The 23,585-nt window shown below is 39.8% G+C and overlaps 1 protein-coding gene and 1 long non-coding RNA gene across 2 annotated transcripts in view; both read right to left on the bottom strand.

The window, feature by feature from the left end:
• Nucleotides 1-23,585, bottom strand: part of LOC142143301 (uncharacterized) — a 195,074-nt gene that overhangs the window by 8,889 nt on the left and 162,600 nt on the right. The gene's annotated exons all lie outside the window — the stretch shown is intronic.
• Nucleotides 5,039-23,585, bottom strand: part of LOC142143276 (uncharacterized) — a 152,990-nt gene continuing 134,443 nt past the window's right edge. Inside the window, exon 5 of the mRNA XM_075200986.1 lies at nt 5,039-5,202. Within this exon, the coding sequence (XP_075057087.1) occupies nt 5,040-5,202 (163 nt within the window). The 3' untranslated portion in view covers nt 5,039. The remainder of the gene's footprint in view (nt 5,203-23,585) is intronic.

Genomic DNA, 23,585 nt, shown 5'->3' with positions numbered 1-23,585 from the left:
GGCAGAACGGTGGCTAAGTGGATAGCACTTCTGCCTTACAGCGCTCATGAGTTCAATTCCCGACCATGGCCTTATCTGTCTAGAGTTTGTTTGTTCACCCCTTGTTTGCGTGGGTTTCCCCTGGGTGCTCTGATTTCCTCCCACACTCCAAAAACATACTGGTAGGCTAATTGGCTGCTAATAAAATTGACCCTAGCCTCTCTCTTTCTGTGTATGTTAGGGAATTTAGACTGTAAGCTCCAATGGGGCAGGGATTGATGTGAATGGGTTCTCTGTACAGCGCAGCGGAATCAGTGGCGCTATATAAATAAATGGTGATGATGATGACATGAACTGAGGGCACAACTATGAGGGATGACATGATTTAGGGGGCACAAATATGAGAGATGACATGATTTGGGGGCACAACTACGAGGTATAATATGAATTGGGGGTTTAACTATGAGGGATGACATGAACTGGGGCACAACTATGAGGGATGACATGATTTGGGGGCACAACTATGAGGAATGACATGAACTGGGGGCACATCTATGAGAGATGACATGATTTGGGGGCACAACTATGAGGGATGACATGAACTGGGGGCTCAACTGTGTGGCATAACAGGAAAATTTATTTATTGGTCCCATTACTATTAATATTATAATGATATTAGCATGATAAAATAAGAAACAATTCAATGTTAAATATATATACACACAGTGGTCAAAGTCGAAATTTAGAAGTGGCGGTATGGATAATGTAATTGTATGGAACTTGATAGTCAATCAAAACAGTAAAAGAAGTGCATATGGCAAACCACTGTATAAGGGCACTCTTTGACCTATGGATATATATATATATATATATATATATATATATATATATATATATATATTTATATATAGATAGATAGATATCTCTCATCTTCGGGACTTTGCCCGGCTGCTCCCCTGCTGTGGAACGATCTTCCACGTTCCATCAGGTTAGTTTCTACTCTCAAAGGTTTCAAGCGTGCCCTTAAGACTCATTTCTTTATTCAAGTCTATCAGTCCTCCTCCTTACTTCCTTGTCCTGGCTCTCTCCCCTAGTACAACCCTTTATGTGTCTCCCCCTTCCCTTTTGGATGTAAGCTCTCATGAGCAGGGCCCTCTTTCCTTGTGTGCTCCTTCTACTATTCCATCACCCTCTGTACCTCTTGGCCTGCTTCGCTAGCCCTGTTTTTTTAAGCTTCGGCCTACTTCTCGCTAATTTATACCATCCCTTTCACTATCTGTCCCAGAAATAATCTGATTTGCTTTACCCTGTCACCTGTGTTTGTATATATTTTGTTCTTTCGGTATCATATTGTGTTTTGGTTCTCTGTTTTCTGTATATGTAAAGTACGGCGCTGTGGATTTTTTTTGGCGCCTTATAAGTCAAAGATAATAATAATAATAAGCCCCAATGGGGCAGGGACTGATGTGAGTGAGTTCTCTGTACAGCGCTGCAGAATTAGTGGCGCTATATAAATAAATGGTGATGATGATGATAGATAGAAAGATAGATAGATAGATAGATAGATAGATAGATAGATAGATAGATAGATAGATGGATAGATAGATAGATAGCGCGCCTGCAAAAAACTTCTCAAGCCCAGGTGTGTCAGATATATATATGTATATATGAAAAAAGGTTGCCGACCCCTGATGTAAAGCATTATCAGGCCTCTGTTCTAAAGCAATTATGGAGGAAGGACGACTGTTTCAAGTATTTGATCTCTGGATGAATCTTGTTATTGGGATCACTTTATACAATATCCAGTAAATGCACCACCATAATTTCTATTTGACTCTCATGATTTTTGAGAACCTCTTGCGCATATTACATGGCACAAAACTTATATTTAGTTAATAATAAATATTTATGAATTATACTGTAATCATAGAGCAATATTGCTTGTTGGCCCTCAATGGCTTTTTAAATCAGTCACAGTTATCACTTGCACAAAGCCCTTTCATTGCTTTGGCTCAGTGGTTATCACTTCTGCCTCACAGCACTGGGGCCATGAGTTCAAATCCTGACCATGGCCTTATCTGTGAGGAGTTTGTATGTTCTCACCGTGTTTGCGTGGGTTTCCTCCGGGTGCTCCGGTTTCCTCACACACTCCAAAAACATACTGGTAGGTTAATTGGCTGCTATCAAAATTGACCCTAGTCTCTCTCTCTCTCTGTCTCTGTCTGTGTATGTTAGGGAATTTAGACTATAAGCTCCAGTGGGGCAGGGACTGATGTAAGTGAGTTCTCTGTACAGCGCTGTGGAATCAGTGGCGCTATATAAATAAATGGTGATGATGATGATATTTCACTACAATTATTTTATTTTGGATGGGGCTGTCCACACTCACATATGTGGGACTGCCATGGGTTCTTGTATCGCCCTCTCCTATGAACTTATTCCAAGGTTAATGGGTGGTATCCAAATTTTATATGAGAGCTCACATTATGTTTTTTAACCACTACATTGATGGCTTTATTATTAAATATAATGAGTCAGCACAACAATAGTCACAATTTCTAAGGTTCATTATTACTCACTTAAATAATCTTTTTAATGCTACATTTATAGATATTGAGCCAGTCTATGCAAGGTCTGGATTACACATTACCAGCAACTATACATAACCCAAATCAAGGAATCTATTATTTATGCTTTATTGTAGCCATTACAGACCATTAATCTGCATCCCATAGATTGTAAGCTTGCGAGCAGGGCTCTCTAACCTCTCTGTCTGTCTGTATTACCCAGTATTGTCTTATTAATGTTTGTTCCAAATTGTAAAGCTCTACGGAATTTGCTGGCACTATATAAATAAATGTTGATGATGATGATGGTTATACCTAATTGTCAGTACTGGTGGGTATGTCACATTTATTCTACTGAGGACAAAATTCTTTATCAGTGGATGGACTCATCGTTGCTGTCACACAAGTGCTGAATTTCTATTTTGCAGCCGGAGAATGGTGGGAACAAAACTGTTTGGGGGGTATTCAATTGTTTGTTTTAACGCGCTAAAACCAAAAAAAACGAGCGCTCTAAAAAAACTTCATATTATACGGTAATTTTGCGCGCGTAAACAGTTAATACGGTACTTACTCGCTGCCAGCGGGCTGAATTTCAGCTCGCTGCTCAGGGAGCTGCGAGATGAAATTTAGCGAGTAATTACCGTATTAACGGTAATATTTTTAGAGCGCTCGTTTTTTTTTGTTTTAGCGCGTTAAAACAAACAATTGAATACCCCCCTTTGAGTCTTGTTTTGTTCCTTTAAACTGCAAATCACCGATTGCATTTCAACCCAACCTGCACGCACAGTAATCCTCTGAGCATAGTGACAGGGAGCTGTGTAAGCTGAGCCGCTGCCAGGACAGGACAGAGACATTCATCAGGTGAGTGCATACTCACTGCTTTTAGTTCAGATTAAAATAGATACAATGTGCTATGGAACGATAATTGTTCATCGCTCCAGAGTGCACACTACTGTGATATCGGGCAAACCAGTCGTTTATTGTCTGCTTGGCCCGATGATCGGCTGAAAACCCTGTATTGTCTACCCAGCATTTCCCAAACAGACTAGTTTTGGTCTGGGAATGAACATGTAATTATCATCAACAGGAAGATCTGGCTTTAGAAGCTACTAACAAAGGAATTCTTAAGCTTGGTGAGTTGAGGAAGGTTTTCTGTCCAACTTACTGAATATCAAGTCTGGTCCTACATTATTTTCCCCAGTTTCATGTGAAAAATCTTGGTATCACATAAATATAAATTCTCACTTAATCTTTCATAGTGTTTGTGACATGTTCATATGGAATTTGGGCTTCCCCTCAGGCACGGGGTAATGGCTGCTCTGCAGGAGGTCATCATCATCATCATCAAATAATTATATAGCACCACTCATTCCGCAACGCTGTAGAGAGAACTCACGCACATCGGTCCATGCCCCATTGGGGCTTACAGTATAAGTTCCCTAGCATACAGATACACAGAGAGATACTAAGGTTAATTTAATAGCAGCCCATTAACCTACCAGTATGTTTTTGGAGTATGGGAGGAAACCGGAGTGCCTGGAAACCCACACAAACATAGGGAGAACATACAGACTCCACACAGATAAGGCCAAGCAGGGTGTCTGATAACATGTAATCCCAGGTAGTCATAGGAAGAGATTTAAGTACATCTCTCAATATATGAGTGATAAGAATGAGGCTGTACTTACTGTTCACCTGCTCTGATTATACTAGGGCAGTGGATTGGATGGAGAGAGTGTTTAGACCACAATGGAGCCACATTTCATTATGCATGAGAGAGCAGCCACTGAGAGGTGTGAATACATGGCTCAGCTGTTTGATTGATGACATTTGATGACACATTTTGTCATCTGATATGAAATTGATCCCTCTGTTATTTTGCATCGCCCTGGTGTGACTTTGTCTATCTATCTGCTAATTCCTCTAAGAAGGACCAATCAGTGATCAGGAGTGGTTCCAACATTTTGGGGGAAATGTATCAAGCTGTGATTTTCTGCCTAGTTTTATATTGATAGCTAGAATCTGATTGGTTGCTGTAGGCAACATGTCCACTTTTCTTAAAAATCAGAGAAGAGTTACCGGGCTGGATATGAAGAAAGATACGTAACAGAGGTCTCTGAAAGCCAATATCATATTTTATATATTACCTGATGGATCGAGTTCTAGGTGTTGTTTTATACCCATGTGTCTTTGCTTTGACACTGTTCAGGACTTAGCTAGTGGCACAATCATTTATATTTGTGTCATATAATGGGGTATTATATGTTGTGTATTTTGGTTTTAATTTGTTTTCACTGAATTTCAGTGAATGATGTTTATACCTAAATTATGCAATTAAATCATTTTAGTGGTAGAAGAAATCAATAGTTATTGTTTTTTTACAGTTTGATGGATAAATCTCCCACATAGATTTTGCTATATTACTTTATTTTCTTTTTATTGTTATAAAATGTAAAATCTTCAGTGTCAGTTATTATACTGTTCTCAGCCAGTTTAACACTGATCATGAGATGTAGGAATTCCAAAGATTTGTATTTCACAGAAGTGGAGAAATTCCTGTTTTCCACGTATAATAACGTTCACGTACTGGCCCACCATGTCATGGCACTGGAAGGTCTCAGAAGCTCCGGTTGGTAAGGATGTAATCTGCGCACACCTGCATAGGAAATGGAAGATAAGTTCACATTGTAAATGATTAGATTCATTGTACGGTCTTTCATGGAGCACAGTTCTATGGGAAGTTACTACTGATGAAGACAATTGTGTTCTCTAAACTAAAATACTAAATCATTTATATACAAAAACACTGATGGTGACTAACAACATGAATTATGACTATCACAGTGCATAGAAATCACTCACAGACCCTTCTCTATTATGTTATTCAAGTTTCACTAAATTCAGCGATAAACATCAAAGAAAATCGAGTTATTAAATTATTTCCAAATGTTACAATTGGATCCAATCTTATAACAAATCCTTAAATAATCTACAAAAAAATCTAAAGAGCAGATTAGCTCCAAGCATGAAACAAAGCGATTCCTGAATGTCTTCATTACAAGATTGTCACTGTTTCCTTAAAGGTGACTCAAAGTCAGGGCCATATTAATGGAATAGAGGCTCCTGGGTTAAGGGGGCCCCAATTCCCCCACGAGGCCCCCCCTGTTAGCAGCCTGGGCCCCCCCCAAGCGCTTACCTTCTCCTGTCACTGCAGTCCTCCCTCCGCGGCGCGCTGTAAGCTGCTTACTGAGGAGATCTCATGACACTCTCTCCAGTAAGGAGATTACTGAGCGCCGGAGGAGGAGGACTGCAGTGACAGAGCTCAGCATTGATCGGGCCGGGGGCGCCCCTGCCCCGATCAATAATTCTGCTGAGCTCTGTCAAGGGCCCCTGGATGCCCGAGGCCCCTGGGCTGTAGCCCAGTTAGACCTCAGGTTAATCCGGCCCAGCTCAAAGTACAAGATTTATACATAATATAATATGACTTATATGTAAAGATGATATAATGTGTATCTATTACAGTACATCATGTCTGTGGAAACCAATATATTAGCAAAACTAAACGTACATCTAAAGTTATAACTTTAAATGGAATTAAAATAAAAACATTATATATTTTTTAAAGAAACAACAATTTACTGATCAACATAAGTGTAATTTTGCAATTGATTATTATTGGATCTTATCTACCAACAATTCTCTGCTGACAAATTGCTGTATTAGTGGGAATTTACTGATATAACCTATGTTACATCTGAGTATAATGTGTCATCACCTTGGATTGTCATTTCCATTATTTTCCAGTGAGCTCCCGATAAGAATTTCTGCTCCATTCAGTCGTTCACCACAGCAGTCACCTCTGTTTCTGATTGTTATATGGTGAATCATGTGGGGCCTCAGTAAATCCACCCTCCACCAGGGAGAGAGCTCAACATGTGTGTGAGAACACGATCCATGATTATATACAGAATCCTGGTTTCCATCGATTGCATTTACAGCCAGACCCAAATATCCAACATCCTTTTCAAAATATACAGATGACTGTGTCGCACGGCCTCCAAGGGCAACATTTCCAACTGCTATGAAATGATAAGAAGGGAGAAAAACACATTGAAGTTTGGTATGTGATGGTGAATTTTATCAAACAATAATAAATTAGTATAAGAATAACATTATAATTATTATTCTTATTATGTACATTGAACCAGGTAATCATGATTACAAAGCATGTAGTATGATTGTATGACACTGAGGTCCTCAGTCACATCTTGGTCTAGGGGTGGAAATCTCTCTAACTTACATGGACATAAATACAATATGTGCATCTATATTTAACATTAATCACATGAGAGGAACAACTGAAATGATGTAAAATGTCCCAACAGAAGTACACTGACATCTATTATTTTACATCAAGAATCAGTGTTATATTATTAATAACAATAGTAATGCTGTTAGGGCATGTAATGTGTCTGAGGAAATGTGTAATATGTCATTGTTGTAAAAGAGAGATGATATTGTGCTGGATGTACAGGATCAGACTGTGTACAGTTATTGTGTAGATGTAACACATGGTGATAAAGGTGATATTGTGCTGGATGTACAGGATCAGACTGTGTACAGTTATTGTGTAGGTGTAACACATGGTGATAAAGGTGATATTGTGCTGGATGTACAGCGATCAGACTGTGTACAGTTATTGTGTAGGTGTAACACATGGTGATAAAGGTAATATTGTGCTGGATGTACAGGATCAGACTGTGTACAGTTATTGTGTAGGTGTAACACATGGTGATAAAGGTGATATTGTGCTGGATGTACAGCATCAGACTGTGTACAGTTATTGTGTAGGTGTAACACATGGTGATAAAGGTAATATTGTGCTGGATGTACAGGATCAGACTGTGTACAGTTATTGTGTAGGTGTAACACATGGTGATAAAGGTAATATTGTGCTGGATGTACAGGATCAGACTGTGTACAGTTATTGTGTAGGTGTAACACATGGTGATAAAGGTGATATTGTGCTGGATGTACAGGATCAGACTGTGTACAGTTATTGTGTAGGTGTAACACATGGTGATAAAGGTGATATTGTGCTGGATGTACAGGATCAGACTGTGTACAGTTATTGTGTAGGTGTAACACATGGTGATAAAGGTGATATTGTGCTGGGTGTACAGGGATCAGACTGTGTACAGTTGTTGTGTAGGTGTAACACATGGTGATAAAGGTGATATTGTGCTGGATGTACAGGGATCAGACTGTGTACAGTTATTGTGTAGGTGTAACACATGGTGATAAAGGTGATATTGTGCTGGATGTACAGGATCAGACTGTGTACAGTTATTGTGTAGGTGTAACACATGGTGATAAAGGTGATATTGTGCTGGATGTACAGGGATCAGACTGTGTACAGTTATTGTGTAGGTGTAACACATGGTGATAAAGGTGATATTGTGCTGGATGTACAGGGATCAGACTGTGTACAGTTATTGTGTAGGTGTAACACATGGTGATAAAGGTGATATTGTGCTGGATGTACAGGGATCAGACTGTGTACAGTTATTGTGTAGGTGTAACACATGGTGATAAAGGTGATATTGTGCTGGATGTACAGGGATCAGACTGTGTACAGTTATTGTGTAGGTGTAACACATGGTGATAAAGGTGATATTGTGCTGGATGTACAGGATCAGACTGTGTACAGTTATTGTGTAGGTGTAACACATGGTGATAAAGGTGATATTGTGCTGGATGTACAGGGATCAGACTGTGTACAGTTATTGTGTAGGTGTAACACATGGTGATAAAGGTGATATTGTGCTGGATGTACAGAGATCAGACTGTGTACAGTTATTGTGTAGGTGTAACACATGGTGATAAAGGTGATATTGTGCTGGATGTACAGGGATCAGACTGTGTACAGTTATTGTGTAGGTGTAACACATGGTGATAAAGGTGATATTGTGCTGGATGTACAGGGATCAGACTGTGTACAGTGATGGTGTATATGTAACACATGGTGATAAAGGTGATATTGTGCTGGATGTACAGGATCAGACTGTGTACAGTTATTGTGTCGGTGTAACACATGGTGATAAAGATGATATTGTGCTGGATGTACAGGATCAGACTGTGTACAGTTATTGTGTAGGTGTAACACATGGTGATAAAGGTGATATTGTGCTGGATGTACAGGATCAGACTGTGTACAGTTATTGTGTAGATGTAACACATGGTGATATTGTGCTGGATGTACAGGGATCAGACTGTGTACAGTTATTGTGTAGGTGTAACACATGGTGATAAAGGTGATATTGTGCTGGATGTACAGGATCAGGCTGTGTACAGTTATTGTGTAGATGTAACACATGGTGATATTGTGCTGGATGTACAGGGATCAGACTGTGTACAGTTATTGTGTAGATGTAACACATGGTGATAAAGGTGATATTGTGCTGGATGTACAGGATCAGGCTGTGTACAGTTATTGTGTAGGTGTAACACATGGTGATTAAGGTGATATTGTGCTGGATGTACAGGATCAGACTGTGTACAGTTATTGTGTAGGTGTAACACATGGTGATAAAGGTGATATTGTGCTGGATGTACAGGATCAGACTGTGTACAGTTATTGTGTAGGTGTAACACATGGTGATAAAGGTGATATTGTGCTGGATGTACAGGGATCAGACTGTGTACAGTTATTGTGTAGGTGTAACACATGGTGATAAAGGTGATATTGTGCTGGATGTACAGGATCAGACTGTGTACAGTTATTGTGTAGGTGTAACACATGGTGATAAAGGTGATATTGTGCTGGATGTACAGGGATCAGACTGTGTACAGTTATTGTGTAGGTGTAACACATGGTGATAAAGGTGATATTGTGCTGGATGTACAGAGATCAGACTGTGTACAGTTATTGTGTAGGTGTAACACATGGTGATAAAGGTGATATTGTGCTGGATGTACAGGGATCAGACTGTGTACAGTTATTGTGTAGGTGTAACACATGGTGATAAAGGTGATATTGTGCTGGATGTACAGGGATCAGACTGTGTACAGTGATGGTGTATATGTAACACATGGTGATAAAGGTGATATTGTGCTGGATGTACAGGATCAGACTGTGTACAGTTATTGTGTAGGTGTAACACATGGTGATAAAGGTGATATTGTGCTGGATGTACAGGATCAGACTGTGTACAGTTATTGTGTAGGTGTAACACATGGTGATAAAGGTGATATTGTGCTGGATGTACAGGATCAGACTGTGTACAGTTATTGTGTCGGTGTAACACATGGTGATAAAGATGATATTGTGCTGGATGTACAGGATCAGACTGTGTACAGTTATTGTGTAGGTGTAACACATGGTGATAAAGGTGATATTGTGCTGGATGTACAGGATCAGACTGTGTACAGTTATTGTGTAGATGTAACACATGGTGATATTGTGCTGGATGTACAGGGATCAGACTGTGTACAGTTATTGTGTAGGTGTAACACATGGTGATAAAGGTGATATTGTGCTGGATGTACAGAGATCAGACTGTGTACAGTTATTGTGTAGGTGTAACACATGGTGATAAAGGTGATATTGTGCTGGATGTACAGTGATCAGACTGTGTACAGTTATTGTGTAGGTGTAACACATGGTGATAAAGGTGATATTGTGCTGGATGTACAGGGATCAGACTGTGTACAGTTATTGTGTAGGTGTAACACATGGTGATAAAGGTGATATTGTGCTGGATGTACAGGATCAGACTGTGTACAGTTATTGTGTAGGTGTAACACATGGTGATAAAGGTGATATTGTGCTGGATGTACAGGATCAGACTGTGTACAGTTATTGTGTCGGTGTAACACATGGTGACAAAGATGATATTGTGCTGGATGTACAGGATCAGGCTGTGTACAGTTATTGTGTAGGTGTAACACATGGTGATAAAGGTGATATTGTGCTGGATGTACAGGATCAGACTGTGTACAGTTATTGTGTAGATGTAACACATGGAGATAAAGGTGATATTGTGCTGGATGTACAGGGATCAGACTGTGTACAGTTATTGTGTAGGTGTAACACATGGTGATAAAGGTGATATTGTGCTGGATGTACAGGATCAGACTGTGTACAGTTATTGTGTAGATGTAACACATGGTGATAAAGGTGATATTGTGCTGGATGTACAGGATCAGACTGTGTACAGTTATTGTGTAGGTGTAACACATGGTGATAAAGGTGATATTGTGCTGGATGTACAGGATCAGACTGTGTACAGTTATTGTGTAGGTGTAACACATGGTGATAAAGGTGATATTGTGCTGGATGTACAGGGATCAGACTGTGTACAGTTATTGTGTAGATGTAACACATGGTGATAAAGGTGATATTGTGCTGGATGTACAGGATCAGACTGTGTACAGTTATTGTGTAGGTGTAACACATGGTGATAAAGGTGATATTGTGCTGGATGTACAGGATCAGACTGTGTACAGTTATTGTGTAGATGTAACACATGGTGATAAAGGTGATATTGTGCTGGATGTACAGGGATCAGACTGTGTACAGTTATTGTGTAGGTGTAACACATGGTGATAAAGGTGATATTGTGCTGGATGTACAGGATCAGACTGTGTACAGTTATTGTGTAGATGTAACACATGGTGATAAAAGTGATATTGTGCTGGATGTACAGGATCAGACTGTGTACAGTTATTGTGTAGGTGTAACACATGGTGATAAAGGTGATATTGTGCTGGATGTACAGGGATCAGACTGTGTACAGTGATGGTGTAGATGTAACACATGATGATAAAGGTGATATTGTGCTTGATGTACAGGATCAGACTGTGTACAGTTACTGTGTAGATGTAACACATGGTGATAAAGGTGATATTGTGCTGGATGTACAGGATCAGACTGTGTACAGTTATTGTGTAGATGTAACACATGGTGATAAAGTTTATATCAGAGGTGTCCGACCTTTTAGCTTCCCTGGGCCACATTGGAAGACGACGAGTTGGTTTAGGCCGCACATAAAATACACTAACACTAACGATAGCTGATCATACAAAAAAAACATAGAAAACATAGTTAACATATTAAACTTACTTGGAAATGAAGTTAGTAAGAGTTAGGAAACCTGTTACAGAATCATGATTAAAGCAGTAGTCCCATTTCCAGCTACAATTTAACTTACCTGCATCTGCCCCTTAGTGGGGTTGGGGTAATTAGATGCCAAAAACTTTTTTTTCCCTCTTTCTGCACCCATGAATAATTTTTTTTATTGACCAGTTGGAAATGGTCACCGATATAGGAGCATCAGGAGGACTAATAGAAATCTACAGAGATTTACAGATAGGGTGGCGGGAAAAATGGCTCATGGAGCAGCCTCCGATTAGGGTAACAGTGGGTGATATTTTCACCCTACTCAGCACTGCACATTTAAAATTAGGGATGTGCACCGGCGACTTTTGAGGTCTCGTGTTTTGTGTTTTGGATCCGGATTTTCGTTATTTTTGAGGTTCGGATTTGTCTCGCAAAACACTTGACGAAAGGTCTCGGTTCGGATTTAAGGTTTTGGATTCGGATTTTTTTTGAAAAAAACATAAAAAGTTTAAAAATCAAGTTTTTGGGCTTATTTTCACTCCTAGGCTATTATTAACCTCAATAACATTCAATAACAAGCATTTCCACTAATTTACAGTGTATTCTGAACACCTCACAATATAGTTATTAGTCCAAAACGTTGCAACAAGGTATCTTTCTGGACTGCGTAGAGGAGTGGGTCACCACAATATATATTAAAAACCCTGAACTTTTATGATTCGCACCAATAAATGTACCTGGACTGCGTAGAGGAGTGGGTCACCACAATATATATTAAAAACCCTGAACTTTTATGAATCGCACCAATAATTGTACCTGGACTGCGTAGAGGAGTGGGTCACCACAATATATATTAAAAACCCTGAACTTTTATGATTCGCACCAATAAATGTACCTGGACTGCGTAGAGGAGTGGGTCACCACAATATCTTAAAAACCCCGAACTTTTATGAATCGCACCAATAAATGTACCTGGACTGCGTAGAGGAGTGGGTCACCACAATATATTAAAAACCATGAACTTTTATGATTCGCACCAATAAATGTACCTGGACTGCGTAGAGGAGTGGGTCACCACAATATCTTAAAAACCCCGAACTTTTATGAATCGCACCAATAAATGTACCTGGACTGCGTAGAGGAGTGGGTCACCACAATATCTTAAAAACCCCAAACTTTTATGAATCGCACCAATAAATGTACCTGGACTGCGTAGAGGAGTGGGTCACCACAATATCTTAAAAACCCCAAACTTTTATGAATCGCACCAATAAATGTACCTGGACTGCGTAGAGGAGTGGGTCACCACAATATATTAAAAACCCTGAACTTTTATGATTCGCACCAATAATTGTACCTGGACTGCGTAGAGGAGTGGGTCACCACAATATATTAAAAACCCTGAACTTTTATGATTCGCACCAATAAATGTACCTGGACTGCGTAGAGGAGTGGGCACTGGGCACCACAATAAAATATATAAAAAACCTTCAACAGATCTGCATTACACTACACATACGGCTGCTCCTCCATCCTCTCCATCATATACATGTTGGAGTTTTAGCGTGTGACAACCTCTTGTTTTTGATAATGTCAGTGCATTTTGAATATTTTTCAATTTGCCCCACACCACTGAATGTACTTTATCTATGATACGCAATACGCATCTATCTATCTTGACTGCGTAGTGTGGTGGCCCCGGTACCCAATTTGATACCGGGGCCACAATACCTCCTCCAAACATGGTACAGACAATTCGTCATTGAGATCCCAGACAGACAGGGTCAAAGTGTTATTGTTTGACTTTGTAAACCCAAAAAACTGTCCCTGTTGCACATAGTCGTGCAATGAAGACTGACTTTTTCATTTAAAGGCACGATCTTTCAAGTGTAGTGTTTGTAAGTCTAAGTCATATTATACTTTTGGTAAAATTGGTTTATTTTGTTCCTCTTTATGTAATTAGTAATAGAATTAAAGTATGAAATAGAATTAAAGTATGAAATAGAATTAAAGTATGAAATAGAATTAGAGTATGAAATAGAATTAAAGTATGAAATAGAATTAAAGTATGAAATAGAGTGGTATAGAGTTGTAGTGTGGTATAGATAGAGTGGTCCACACAATATAATAATAATAAAACCCTCAACTGGTCTGAATTCCACCAAACAAGTATCTGGACTGCGTAGTGTGGTGGCCCCGGTACACAATTTGGTACCGAGGCCACAATATAATTAAAAAATTGGGCATCAACTGTCACCGTTGTTTAATATCTGATACACCTAAATATGGACTGCACAGTGGAGTGGCCCCGGTAGTAAATTTGGTGCCGGGGCCACAATACCTCCATCAACCCTCTAAATCCCACTCCACTGATGGCGGACACCGGGCGCACGTCTAACACCAACATTGCAGTTACAGCCGCAGTTATACGCTTTGCAATAGGGTGACTACTATCGTATTTTGTGGTCATGGCAAACGTCTGTTGGATGGTCAATTGTTTTGTGAAAGACTTAGCGGTCTTACGACTTCCCCTCTGGGAAGATGACCGACTAACAGCAGCAACAGCAGCAGTGGCAGTAGTAGGCGTACCGCTGCAGGATTCCTCGGATGAATCCCGTATTGAGGAGGACTCAGTCTGGCTGCTGACTTGGGCTGCAGGACTGAATCTGATGGAGATTGTGGAGGAAGTTGACGAGGAGGGTGTTGCTGGTGTGTATCCAACTGGACCACGGGATTTAGGTGTCCCTGTACCGATGAGGGTCCTAGCCCCAGTTCCTGAACTAACCACTGAACTATGAAGGTTATTCAGGTGACGTATAAGGGAGGATGTTCCTAGGTGGGCAAGATCCTTACCCCTGCTTATTTGAGCTTTACATAAGCTACATATGGCCATACATTGGTTGTCTGGATTTGGATAAAAATAACTCCAGACCGAAGAGGTGCATTTTTTGGTCTTCTGACCAGGCATGACGATGGGCTTTTTCATCCCATGGACATTAGCTGTTTCCCCCCCTGGTGCCTCATTTACAATAACCACATCACCATCCTCATCATCAAGTTCCTCCACAGCGCCAGCTACATCATCAATAGCCTCCTCCCGAGCCACCTCTTCCCGTACAGTGATGGGAAGGTCAGGCTTGACAACCACCAACACCCTTGGACTCGCCTTGTGGATTAGTGATAATTTCTCTTTAGAAGGCAGAGTTGTTTGCTGTTTTGTTGCTGACAGCATAACTCTCTTCAATTTTTTGTAGGGGGGGGAGGAGGAGGAGGGCTAAGATCCGTGGGTGAAGTTGAACCACTAGTCATGAACGCGGGCCAGGGCCTAAGCCGTTCCTTGCCACTCCGTGTCGTAAATGGCATATTGGCAACTTTACGTTTCTCCTCAGATGATTTAAAGTTTCTCTTTTTGCTACTTTTTCTTAACTTGGGCTTTTTGGATTTTACATGCCTGGTACTACGAGATTGGGCATCAGGCTTGGAAGACGACGTTGATGGCATTTCATCGTCTATGTCATGACTAGTGGCAGCAGCTTCAGCATTAGGAGGAAGTGGGTCTTGATCTTTCCCTACTTTATCCTCCAAATTTTTGGTCTCCATTATATGTAGCACAAGATACTGCAGAATGTGTGAACTTGGTAATATTGCAGTACCAATGGACTTATACTGCTGGATTGGTTTTGCAAATTTGGTTATAATTATTATATATATTTTTTTTTTTTTAAATTTTTTATTTTTTTTTACTTTTTTTTTATTTTTTAAAAACTTGGGAATAGTGGGGAAATAACTATGCCCTTAGAAGCACAGAGCACAGGACACAGCACCACTGGACTGAACAGGACACGGCACAGGACCCAGCAGCACTACGGAACTCAGCAGGACAGAGCACAGGACACAGCACCACTGGACTGATACTGCAGAATGTGTAAACTTTGTAATATTGCAGTACCACTGGACTTTTACTGCTGAATGTGTGAACTTGGTAATATTGCAGTACCAATGGGCTTATACTGCAGGATTGGTTGTGCAAATTTTGTGGTAATTAAAAAAAATTAAAGTAGTTTTTGGTATTTTTTTAAAAAACTTTTTTTTATTTTTTTAAACTCAGGGGAATATTGGGGAAATAACTATGCCCTTAGAAGCACAGAGCACAGGACACAGCACCACTGGACTGAACAGGACACAGCACAGGACCCAGCAGCACCACTGACCTCAGAAGGACAGAGCACAGCACACAGCACCACTGGACTGATACTGCAGAACACAGCACAGCACAGCACAGCACAGCACAGCACAGCACAGCACAGCACAGAACTAAACAGCACAGAACTAAACAGCACAGAACTAAACAGCACAGAACTAAACAGCACAGAACTAAACAGCACAGAACTAAACAGCACAGAACTAAACAGCACAGAGGACCACCTAACACACCCTCCCTCTACCCTGATCAATGCCCGAGTGAAGATGGCGGCGACTAGCGGGGAATTTATAGGATCCGAGTATCGCGAGATCCGACAACGGGAGTATGAGTCAGAGCCTCAGTTTCACTTTTGAATTTGGCGCCAATACCCGGATCTGTCTCGGATCCGACTCGGATCCGCAACGTTCGGGTGGGCTCGGATTTCAAAAATCCGAGTGCGCTCATCCCTATTTAAAATGGTTTAAAATATTAGAAATACAATCATCTCTTAATATGTATATTAGATACATACAGAGAACACTAGAAGCTAGTTCATAACTGCATGGTGCAGAAAGTCCAAATTCAGAGCAACAACAATAAGATACTGGATAATCTTTCACTGCTGCTGATAGTTCGCGCGAGTGACTCCTCTGTGCTGCGCTACGCAATGGATGTCGGGTGTGATGACGTCACCCCGACATTCACTGCGAGCACCACACGGAGGAGGAGACCAGGGAGGGAGCCGGAGCGCCAGCTGACGTGACCGCAAGGTAAGTATTTTCTTTTTTTTTTTTTTTGCAGGATAATTTTTCATTAACAGCGCTGCCCCCCTGCCACAACCGCTGGGCCACATTTACAGGCGGGCTGGACAACCCTGGCTTAGATGGTCCAGACTAGTGATGATCAAATTACTCACAAAAGTTAAAGCTTTCAATGTCGATGATCTCAAAACTTTCTGATATTCAACAATGGTTTTGGTTTTGGGGATCTCTAAATAACCATAAGGTTCCTCATCCCATCAGTGTCCTGAACTAATGTTTAAACTGTAATGGTTCTGAATAAATAACTACAAATACAGCGCTGCGGAATTGGTGGTGAGATAAATAAATTATGATGAAATTTAACTAGTCCTATAAAGCTGCAAATATGTGTTTGTGAGTTAATTCATATATATATATTTTATATATATATATATATATATATATATATATATATGATGAAGTATGTTTGTTTGTTTATTTGTTTGTTTGTAGGTAAATATATTTGACACCCCTGGCACCAATTGTGATGAAACCAGCGCAAGGTGGTCCAGTTGGATCCTGGCCAGGTTTTAAAAGGGTTAGGGTCCTGGTCAGACCTCCCGTTGGTGTACGCTAGCCAGAACTTTGACCCGGGGAGCCTGGTCTGGGCCTTCCATTGGATGGATTTGGAAAACATCTATATATATATATATATATATATATATATATATATATAAAAGAAGAGGTTTGTATGTTCGTGTGTTTGTTTGTTTGTTTGTTTGTTGGCGAATATCTTTGAATATTTGACACCCCTGCGCCGTTTGGATTCAAACCAACACGAGGAGGTCCAGTTGGATCCTGGCCAAGTTTTAAGGTGGTTAGGCACCCTGTCAAACCTCCTGTTGGTGTACACTGGCCAGAACTACCACGCGGGGAGCCTGTTCTAGGCTTTCCAATGGATGGATTTGGGTAAAATTAAATCTGAAAACAAAAACGACACTGGGAAGCCCCCAAATGGAGATGTTGGATTTTTGCTAAGCCACTAATTATCTTTAAAATGTTGACAGTAACATCCAACTCATTGACATCTTAATAACTTGAAGATTAAAACACGAGCAATGCCGGGTACTTCAGCCAGTAGCATATATATATATATATATATATATATATATATTTATGACTTCTTTTATGATATATTATGAATAGGGAGTTCCAGACGCATAGTTACAGATGAGTGCCCATTACTAATTTACGGCACAGGTCGTAAAAACTAAAGCCCTTGAAATCTCTATGGTTATATCAATAATTTATAAAACCAGACTACTCACATTCTTCGTAATTCTGTGATATCTCTGGTCATCTCAAGTGAGTGACATGGTTCTGTGCAGCTGGGATTAGTTTGAGGGGAAATAAGGACTGAGAAAAATAATCATGTCTGGTAAGCAAATGAAGGGAAAATGATGAACCATTGTGTGCATGTAGTATCTTCTTTGTAGGACATCCAAGTAAGAAGTTAGACCAGTGAAAAGAAAATCTGACTTGAACGGTGTTTAAACAGCTCACAGACAACTCATTTGCATTTACACAGACTTTCTAGTTGTGACATCACAGTGGAAGGGGGGCTGGTGGCACCTGAAGAATCGTTAAAATGTCCTGTAAATCTAACAGGTTGGTTCACTTTTGGGAGTAAATCTCTTATTGTGTTCCATTGAATTTCTCCTCTCCCAGTAAGCAGAAAACTGATCATTGAGAGCACCATTTTCTGCTGTACATTCCTTTATATGTTATAATAAACTATTGTATTATATCTATGTAGTTATTTTATTAATTCTTTTTTAACTTCATCATTGTGGATTTATTTTTAATATTAAATTACAACTAATAAGATCAGGATTCTGGGCCTAAATCATCAAGACAGGTGTCAGCCGATTATGAGCATATTGTACACAAAATCAATCTTCACATGCCCAGAACTGGGGCATAGGCCAGTAACTGCAGCCCTGTCCATTCAGCCTTCATACACAAGGACACTTGCGACAGTTTACAATTTTGGGGAGTAAACAGGGTGGGGTAGGTAAAACGGGTAAAACAATTAAGATGACATGACATACATAACAAGCAAAACAGTTTAAAATAAAGGGATTCAATTCATAGTATAACGTACAGACAAGTGGTATATTCAGGGAAATTGACATGAAGATGGACAGCTTATCAATAATGATTGATTTCCCAAAAGACTGACAAATTTCCCCTTCACAACACAGGTTTTTAAGTCAAATTAAATGGGACGACCTTGACAGGGGCAGTGTTGATGCTAATAGGGGGGGGGCAGGAATGTGTCCTGGGTGTCGCTATAGTTTGCTCAAAAATATTCCAAAAGTTTTGACCTTTGAAAAACTCTTAACAAATATATCCCAGCAGTGTCGGACTGGGGCATGAAGGGCCCACCGGGGGACTGCAACACTAGGGCCCACCAGAGGGAGTGTGGTCAGTCAAAGAGGCGGGACCAGACACTAGAGGGGGAGTGGTCAGTCCATGAAGGACAGCTAGCACCTTAGTGTAGTATATAAAGAATGCAGTGTGTATAAAGTAGAGATGGGCGGGTCCGGTTCTCCGAGAATCGAACCCACCCGAACTTTGGGTATCCGAGTACCGAGCTGAGCAGCTCGGTACTCTCCCGCCCATTCCGAATCCAAATCGAGGCCGAACGTCATTGTGACGTCGTCGGATCTCGGGGCTCGGTTCTCGCGATACTTCAACTTTATAAATACACGCCTCCACAGCAATCCATCGCCATTTGACAGAGGGAGAGAGCAGGGTGTAGTCATAGGCTAATTAGAGCAGGGACAGAGAATACAATATTGTTCTTGCAATTGCTCTAACCAAAATCGCTAGTGCAGAGAGGAGGATAGAGGTTTATTATTTTTTCTTCATATTTGGCACTCCCCAGCGCTTTTGGGGTGTCCCCCATAATTGTGCATAAATATTTCTGGCTGTCAAAAGTCATATCTGTCAGCAGTATCTACTAAATAATTTTTAGCACTCCTCAGTGCTTTTGGGGTGTCCTCCCTAATTGTGCATTAATATTTCTGGCTGTCAAAAGTCATATCTGTCAGCAGTATCTACTAAATAATTTTTAGCACTCCTCAGTGCTTTTGGGGTGTCCTCCCTAATTGTGCATTAATATTTCTGGCTGTCAAAGTCATATCTGTCAGCAGTATCTACTAAATAATTTGTAGCACTCCTCAGTGCTTTTGGGGTGTCCTCCCTAATTGTGCATTAATATTTCTGGCTGTCAAAAGTCATATCTGTCAGCAGTATCTACTAAATAATTTTTAGCACTCCTCAGTGCTTTTGGGGTGTCCTCCCTAATTGTGCATTAATATTTCTGGCTGTCAAAAGTCATATCTGTCAGCAGTATCTACTAAATAATTTTTAGCACTCCTCAGTGCTTTTGGGGTGTCCTCCCTAATTGTGCATTAATATTTCTGGCTGTCAAAAGTCATATCTGTCAGCAGTATCTACCAAATAATTTTTAGCACTCCCCAGTGGTTTGCGCTCAGAATGGATTCAAAGCAGTCCACATATGATCTGAATGAGCAACCAGGTTCTGTCACCAGTCCTGATGTTAGTGTTCCAAGTACGTCATCTGGCCAAGGTGATGTCAAACAACAGAGTGTTTTCAAATTAGTGCAAAAAACAAAAAACAAAAATTTTTTTACTGTATTGAAGCGAAAAAGAAGTGTAACTGAGCAAAAGTTAAGTGACGATAAAAAAAAAATTGCAAGCATGCCATTCTACACACGCAGTGGCAAAGAGAGAATGAGGCCTTCACCTTTGGCTATTAGTGGCAGATCCCAAAAATTTACCCAGCCTACAATTGGTGCACAACTACTGTTACGCGTCAAAGCCGAGCTGCAAGATAACAGTGAGGCATTACAGGAGAATATTTGCTCTGATTCACAAATGACAACAATCCCTGTGGAGAGTCCATCCAACAGTGGGATGTCTAATCGTGAGCATTCTGCTGATGTGTGCCTTAATAGCCCGAGTGTAGCCGGTGATACCCAAATTGAGGATGCCACTTTGGAATTAGAAGAGGATGAGGGGGAGATTTGTGTAGGCGACGAGGGCGCTAATGATGATGATAATGATTATGATGCAGACAGATACCAAATTGCCTTTCTCAATTTCTATTTATATTCTAGATTATATAACGGCTGAATAGGTTTCTATTTTACTCCTAGTGGAGAGAGGATCTGATGCAGACAGATACCAAACTGCCTTTGTCCATTTCAATTTATATTGTACAGTATATAACGGCTGAATTTATTAGTATTTTATACAAGTGGAGGGGGGCCTAGAGAGACAGAAACCAAACTGGTTTTCTCCGTGTCAATTAATATTGTACAGTCTATAATGGCTGAATTTTTTGGTATTTTATACAAGTGGAGGGGGGCCTTGAGAGACAGAAACCAAACTGGCTTTTTCCATTTCTTTACATATTTAACTATAAGTGTAGGGTGTAATATACATTCAAAGACGATGGCTGCATTGCCAATATGCATAGATGGAGAGGAAGACAATCTGTTTTGTGTGTAGAATAAATGAAGGCCTACCAACGAAGAATTAAACTGTTTTTTTGGATGATTTATTACCTCAACAATTAGATTACTTGTCTCTAAAACAGTTGGAGCACTAAATTGGGTTAATTTAGGCCCAAAACCATGGATTTTCACAAAAAAAAGCAAAACAAAACCAAACAAAACCAAAACCAAAACACGCAATGGCGGTTTTGCAAAACCAAAACCAAAACCAAAACACGACGGTAATCCAGATCCAAAACCGAATCCAAAACCAAAACACGGGGGTCAGTGACCATCTCTAGTATAAAGTATACACAGTGTTGACCTGCCCCTTAGATTGGGCAGAACAGTCACCAAAACTTAGAATTGTCCCACTGGATCAGGGTTGGCTTACCTGTGACACTATTGAAAAAGACAGGAAGGACATGAAAAAAGGGGTATTCAGAAACTATAGATGATTAATTGGATAATTGAATAAAACATAACTTTTATTGTTATATGTAAAACATATGTACTCCTCTTAATTCCGAAAGGCTTGCGAAATAATAAAATCCAAAAACATATAAAGTGAATTAAAATTGCAGTTCAACTGCAATAGCTCTGTGATCCTATCCAAAATCTATTATACTTTATATAGGACAGTGGATATTCATTGTATAGTATATTATGATAACCCGTCCACTAAATGATTTTACATATCAAAATAAGGAGCTACCCATCCTCCATATCAGATGTATTATAATATGCAATCTAGTCTATAGTGAGGAGATATATATCCACTATTATTTCAAGGAAATGAATCCCTTGCTTTTTAACCTATTAGTACAATATGACTCTTGGTCCAATCGGCATTGTTTATATGCCTGTCTGATTTTATTTAAACATATAAAGCACGGAGAGGCTAATTGTATATTTCTCCTTTTATGGCTTATTAATTTGATATCCTTGGTGGTTTTAGATAATACTAATAATCCGCTTATCAGTTATTTATTCAGACATCCACAGCATATAGAGATTAACTCTCAGTAGTAATTCGTTTTGTAATGTGATATAGAGGTGTCTCCGTTTGCAGTCTGTTAGTTTAGTATAATTACCAGTCTAAGTAACGCTGGCACTCTGCTTGTCAGCTATTGTTATAGGCACAGAGGGGTTAATTCTTAATGGTGGCCAACTTGAGAATGCAATACTGTATTACATCTATAGCCTATTAGCTCAGTGTGATATGCAGTCTAAAAGACACTGAGGATCTGCCTGTCAGCTATCATTGTAGGCTGCTGATTTATGTGAGGCACAGAGGGGGGGATTAACTCCCACTGATAATTAACACTAAAAACCAAGCTAAGAATTCTTCCCTATGGAACCTCTTAAGTCAACATAATTAGCAGACTAGATAAGGTTAGCGATCTGCTTGTTGGCTGCTATTGAAACATATAAGGATGGTAGTGTATTGGTGGAATAGGCATCTAACAGAGGTGGTAGTGGCTAATATACACAATAGAATAATAGAAACATGTTTGGTTATTAGGGATTGAGAAAAAAAGTGGAAGCTAAATGGACCAAGTGGTTCTTATCTGCTTCAAAATTCTAGGTTTATAAATGTGAGATTTTAATTTTTCACTTTACAAAAAGCTATGAAATTCCATAGACATAAAACCTTACGGTTTAACATGTCCCATTAAGGTTTCTTACACTTATACACAATTTAAAATTTTAAAACACTACTAAAACTTTTCCACTCAGACTCCAAAAAGCAATTAAATTGTGACAATTGAGGCTTCTGCCTTAATGGATGTGTTCCTTGCACAATACAGACATGGTATGTCATCACATCCTGCGGTTAGCTGCAGATTCAGCACTATCATGTAGTCAGATTGCTGTCACTCACACAATACAGACATAGTATGTCATCACATCCTGTGGTTAGCTGCAGATTCAGCACTATCATGTAGTCAGATTGCTGTCACTCACACAATACAGACATGGTATGTCATCACATCCTGCGGTTAGCTGCAGATTCCGCACTATCATGGAGTGAGATTGCTGTCACTGACATAATGGTGGAGCTGCTAATTCACAGATTTGTGTGATCACAGGAATACACACATACAGTACTATTACATTTACTTAGTTTACCTTAATCATAGTTTAGGGCCTCAGTGTCTTAGAACGAGACAGTAGAGCAATTTAATAAAAAAATAAAAATAAATCAAACTACAAAATAAAAATATATTTCAAATACATTTAATTGGTGTTGAAGCCTCTGCTTAGTTTGGTTTTCAGTGAGCAATGTTTGTAATTACATTTCCTTATAAGGCCTAAGCTGACTTTTACCAACAATGCAAGGATACATAAAATCCAACAAGACTTTACCAGGAAATATTTTGCCCAGTAGTGTAAACCGAACCCACA

This window comes from Mixophyes fleayi, chromosome 3 (assembly GCF_038048845.1).
Source record: "Mixophyes fleayi isolate aMixFle1 chromosome 3, aMixFle1.hap1, whole genome shotgun sequence".
In the NCBI taxonomy this organism is placed as follows: domain Eukaryota; kingdom Metazoa; phylum Chordata; class Amphibia; order Anura; family Limnodynastidae; genus Mixophyes; species Mixophyes fleayi.
The sequence above is the reverse complement of the archived record's forward strand: the minus strand, read 5'-3'. Positions and strand labels throughout refer to the sequence as shown.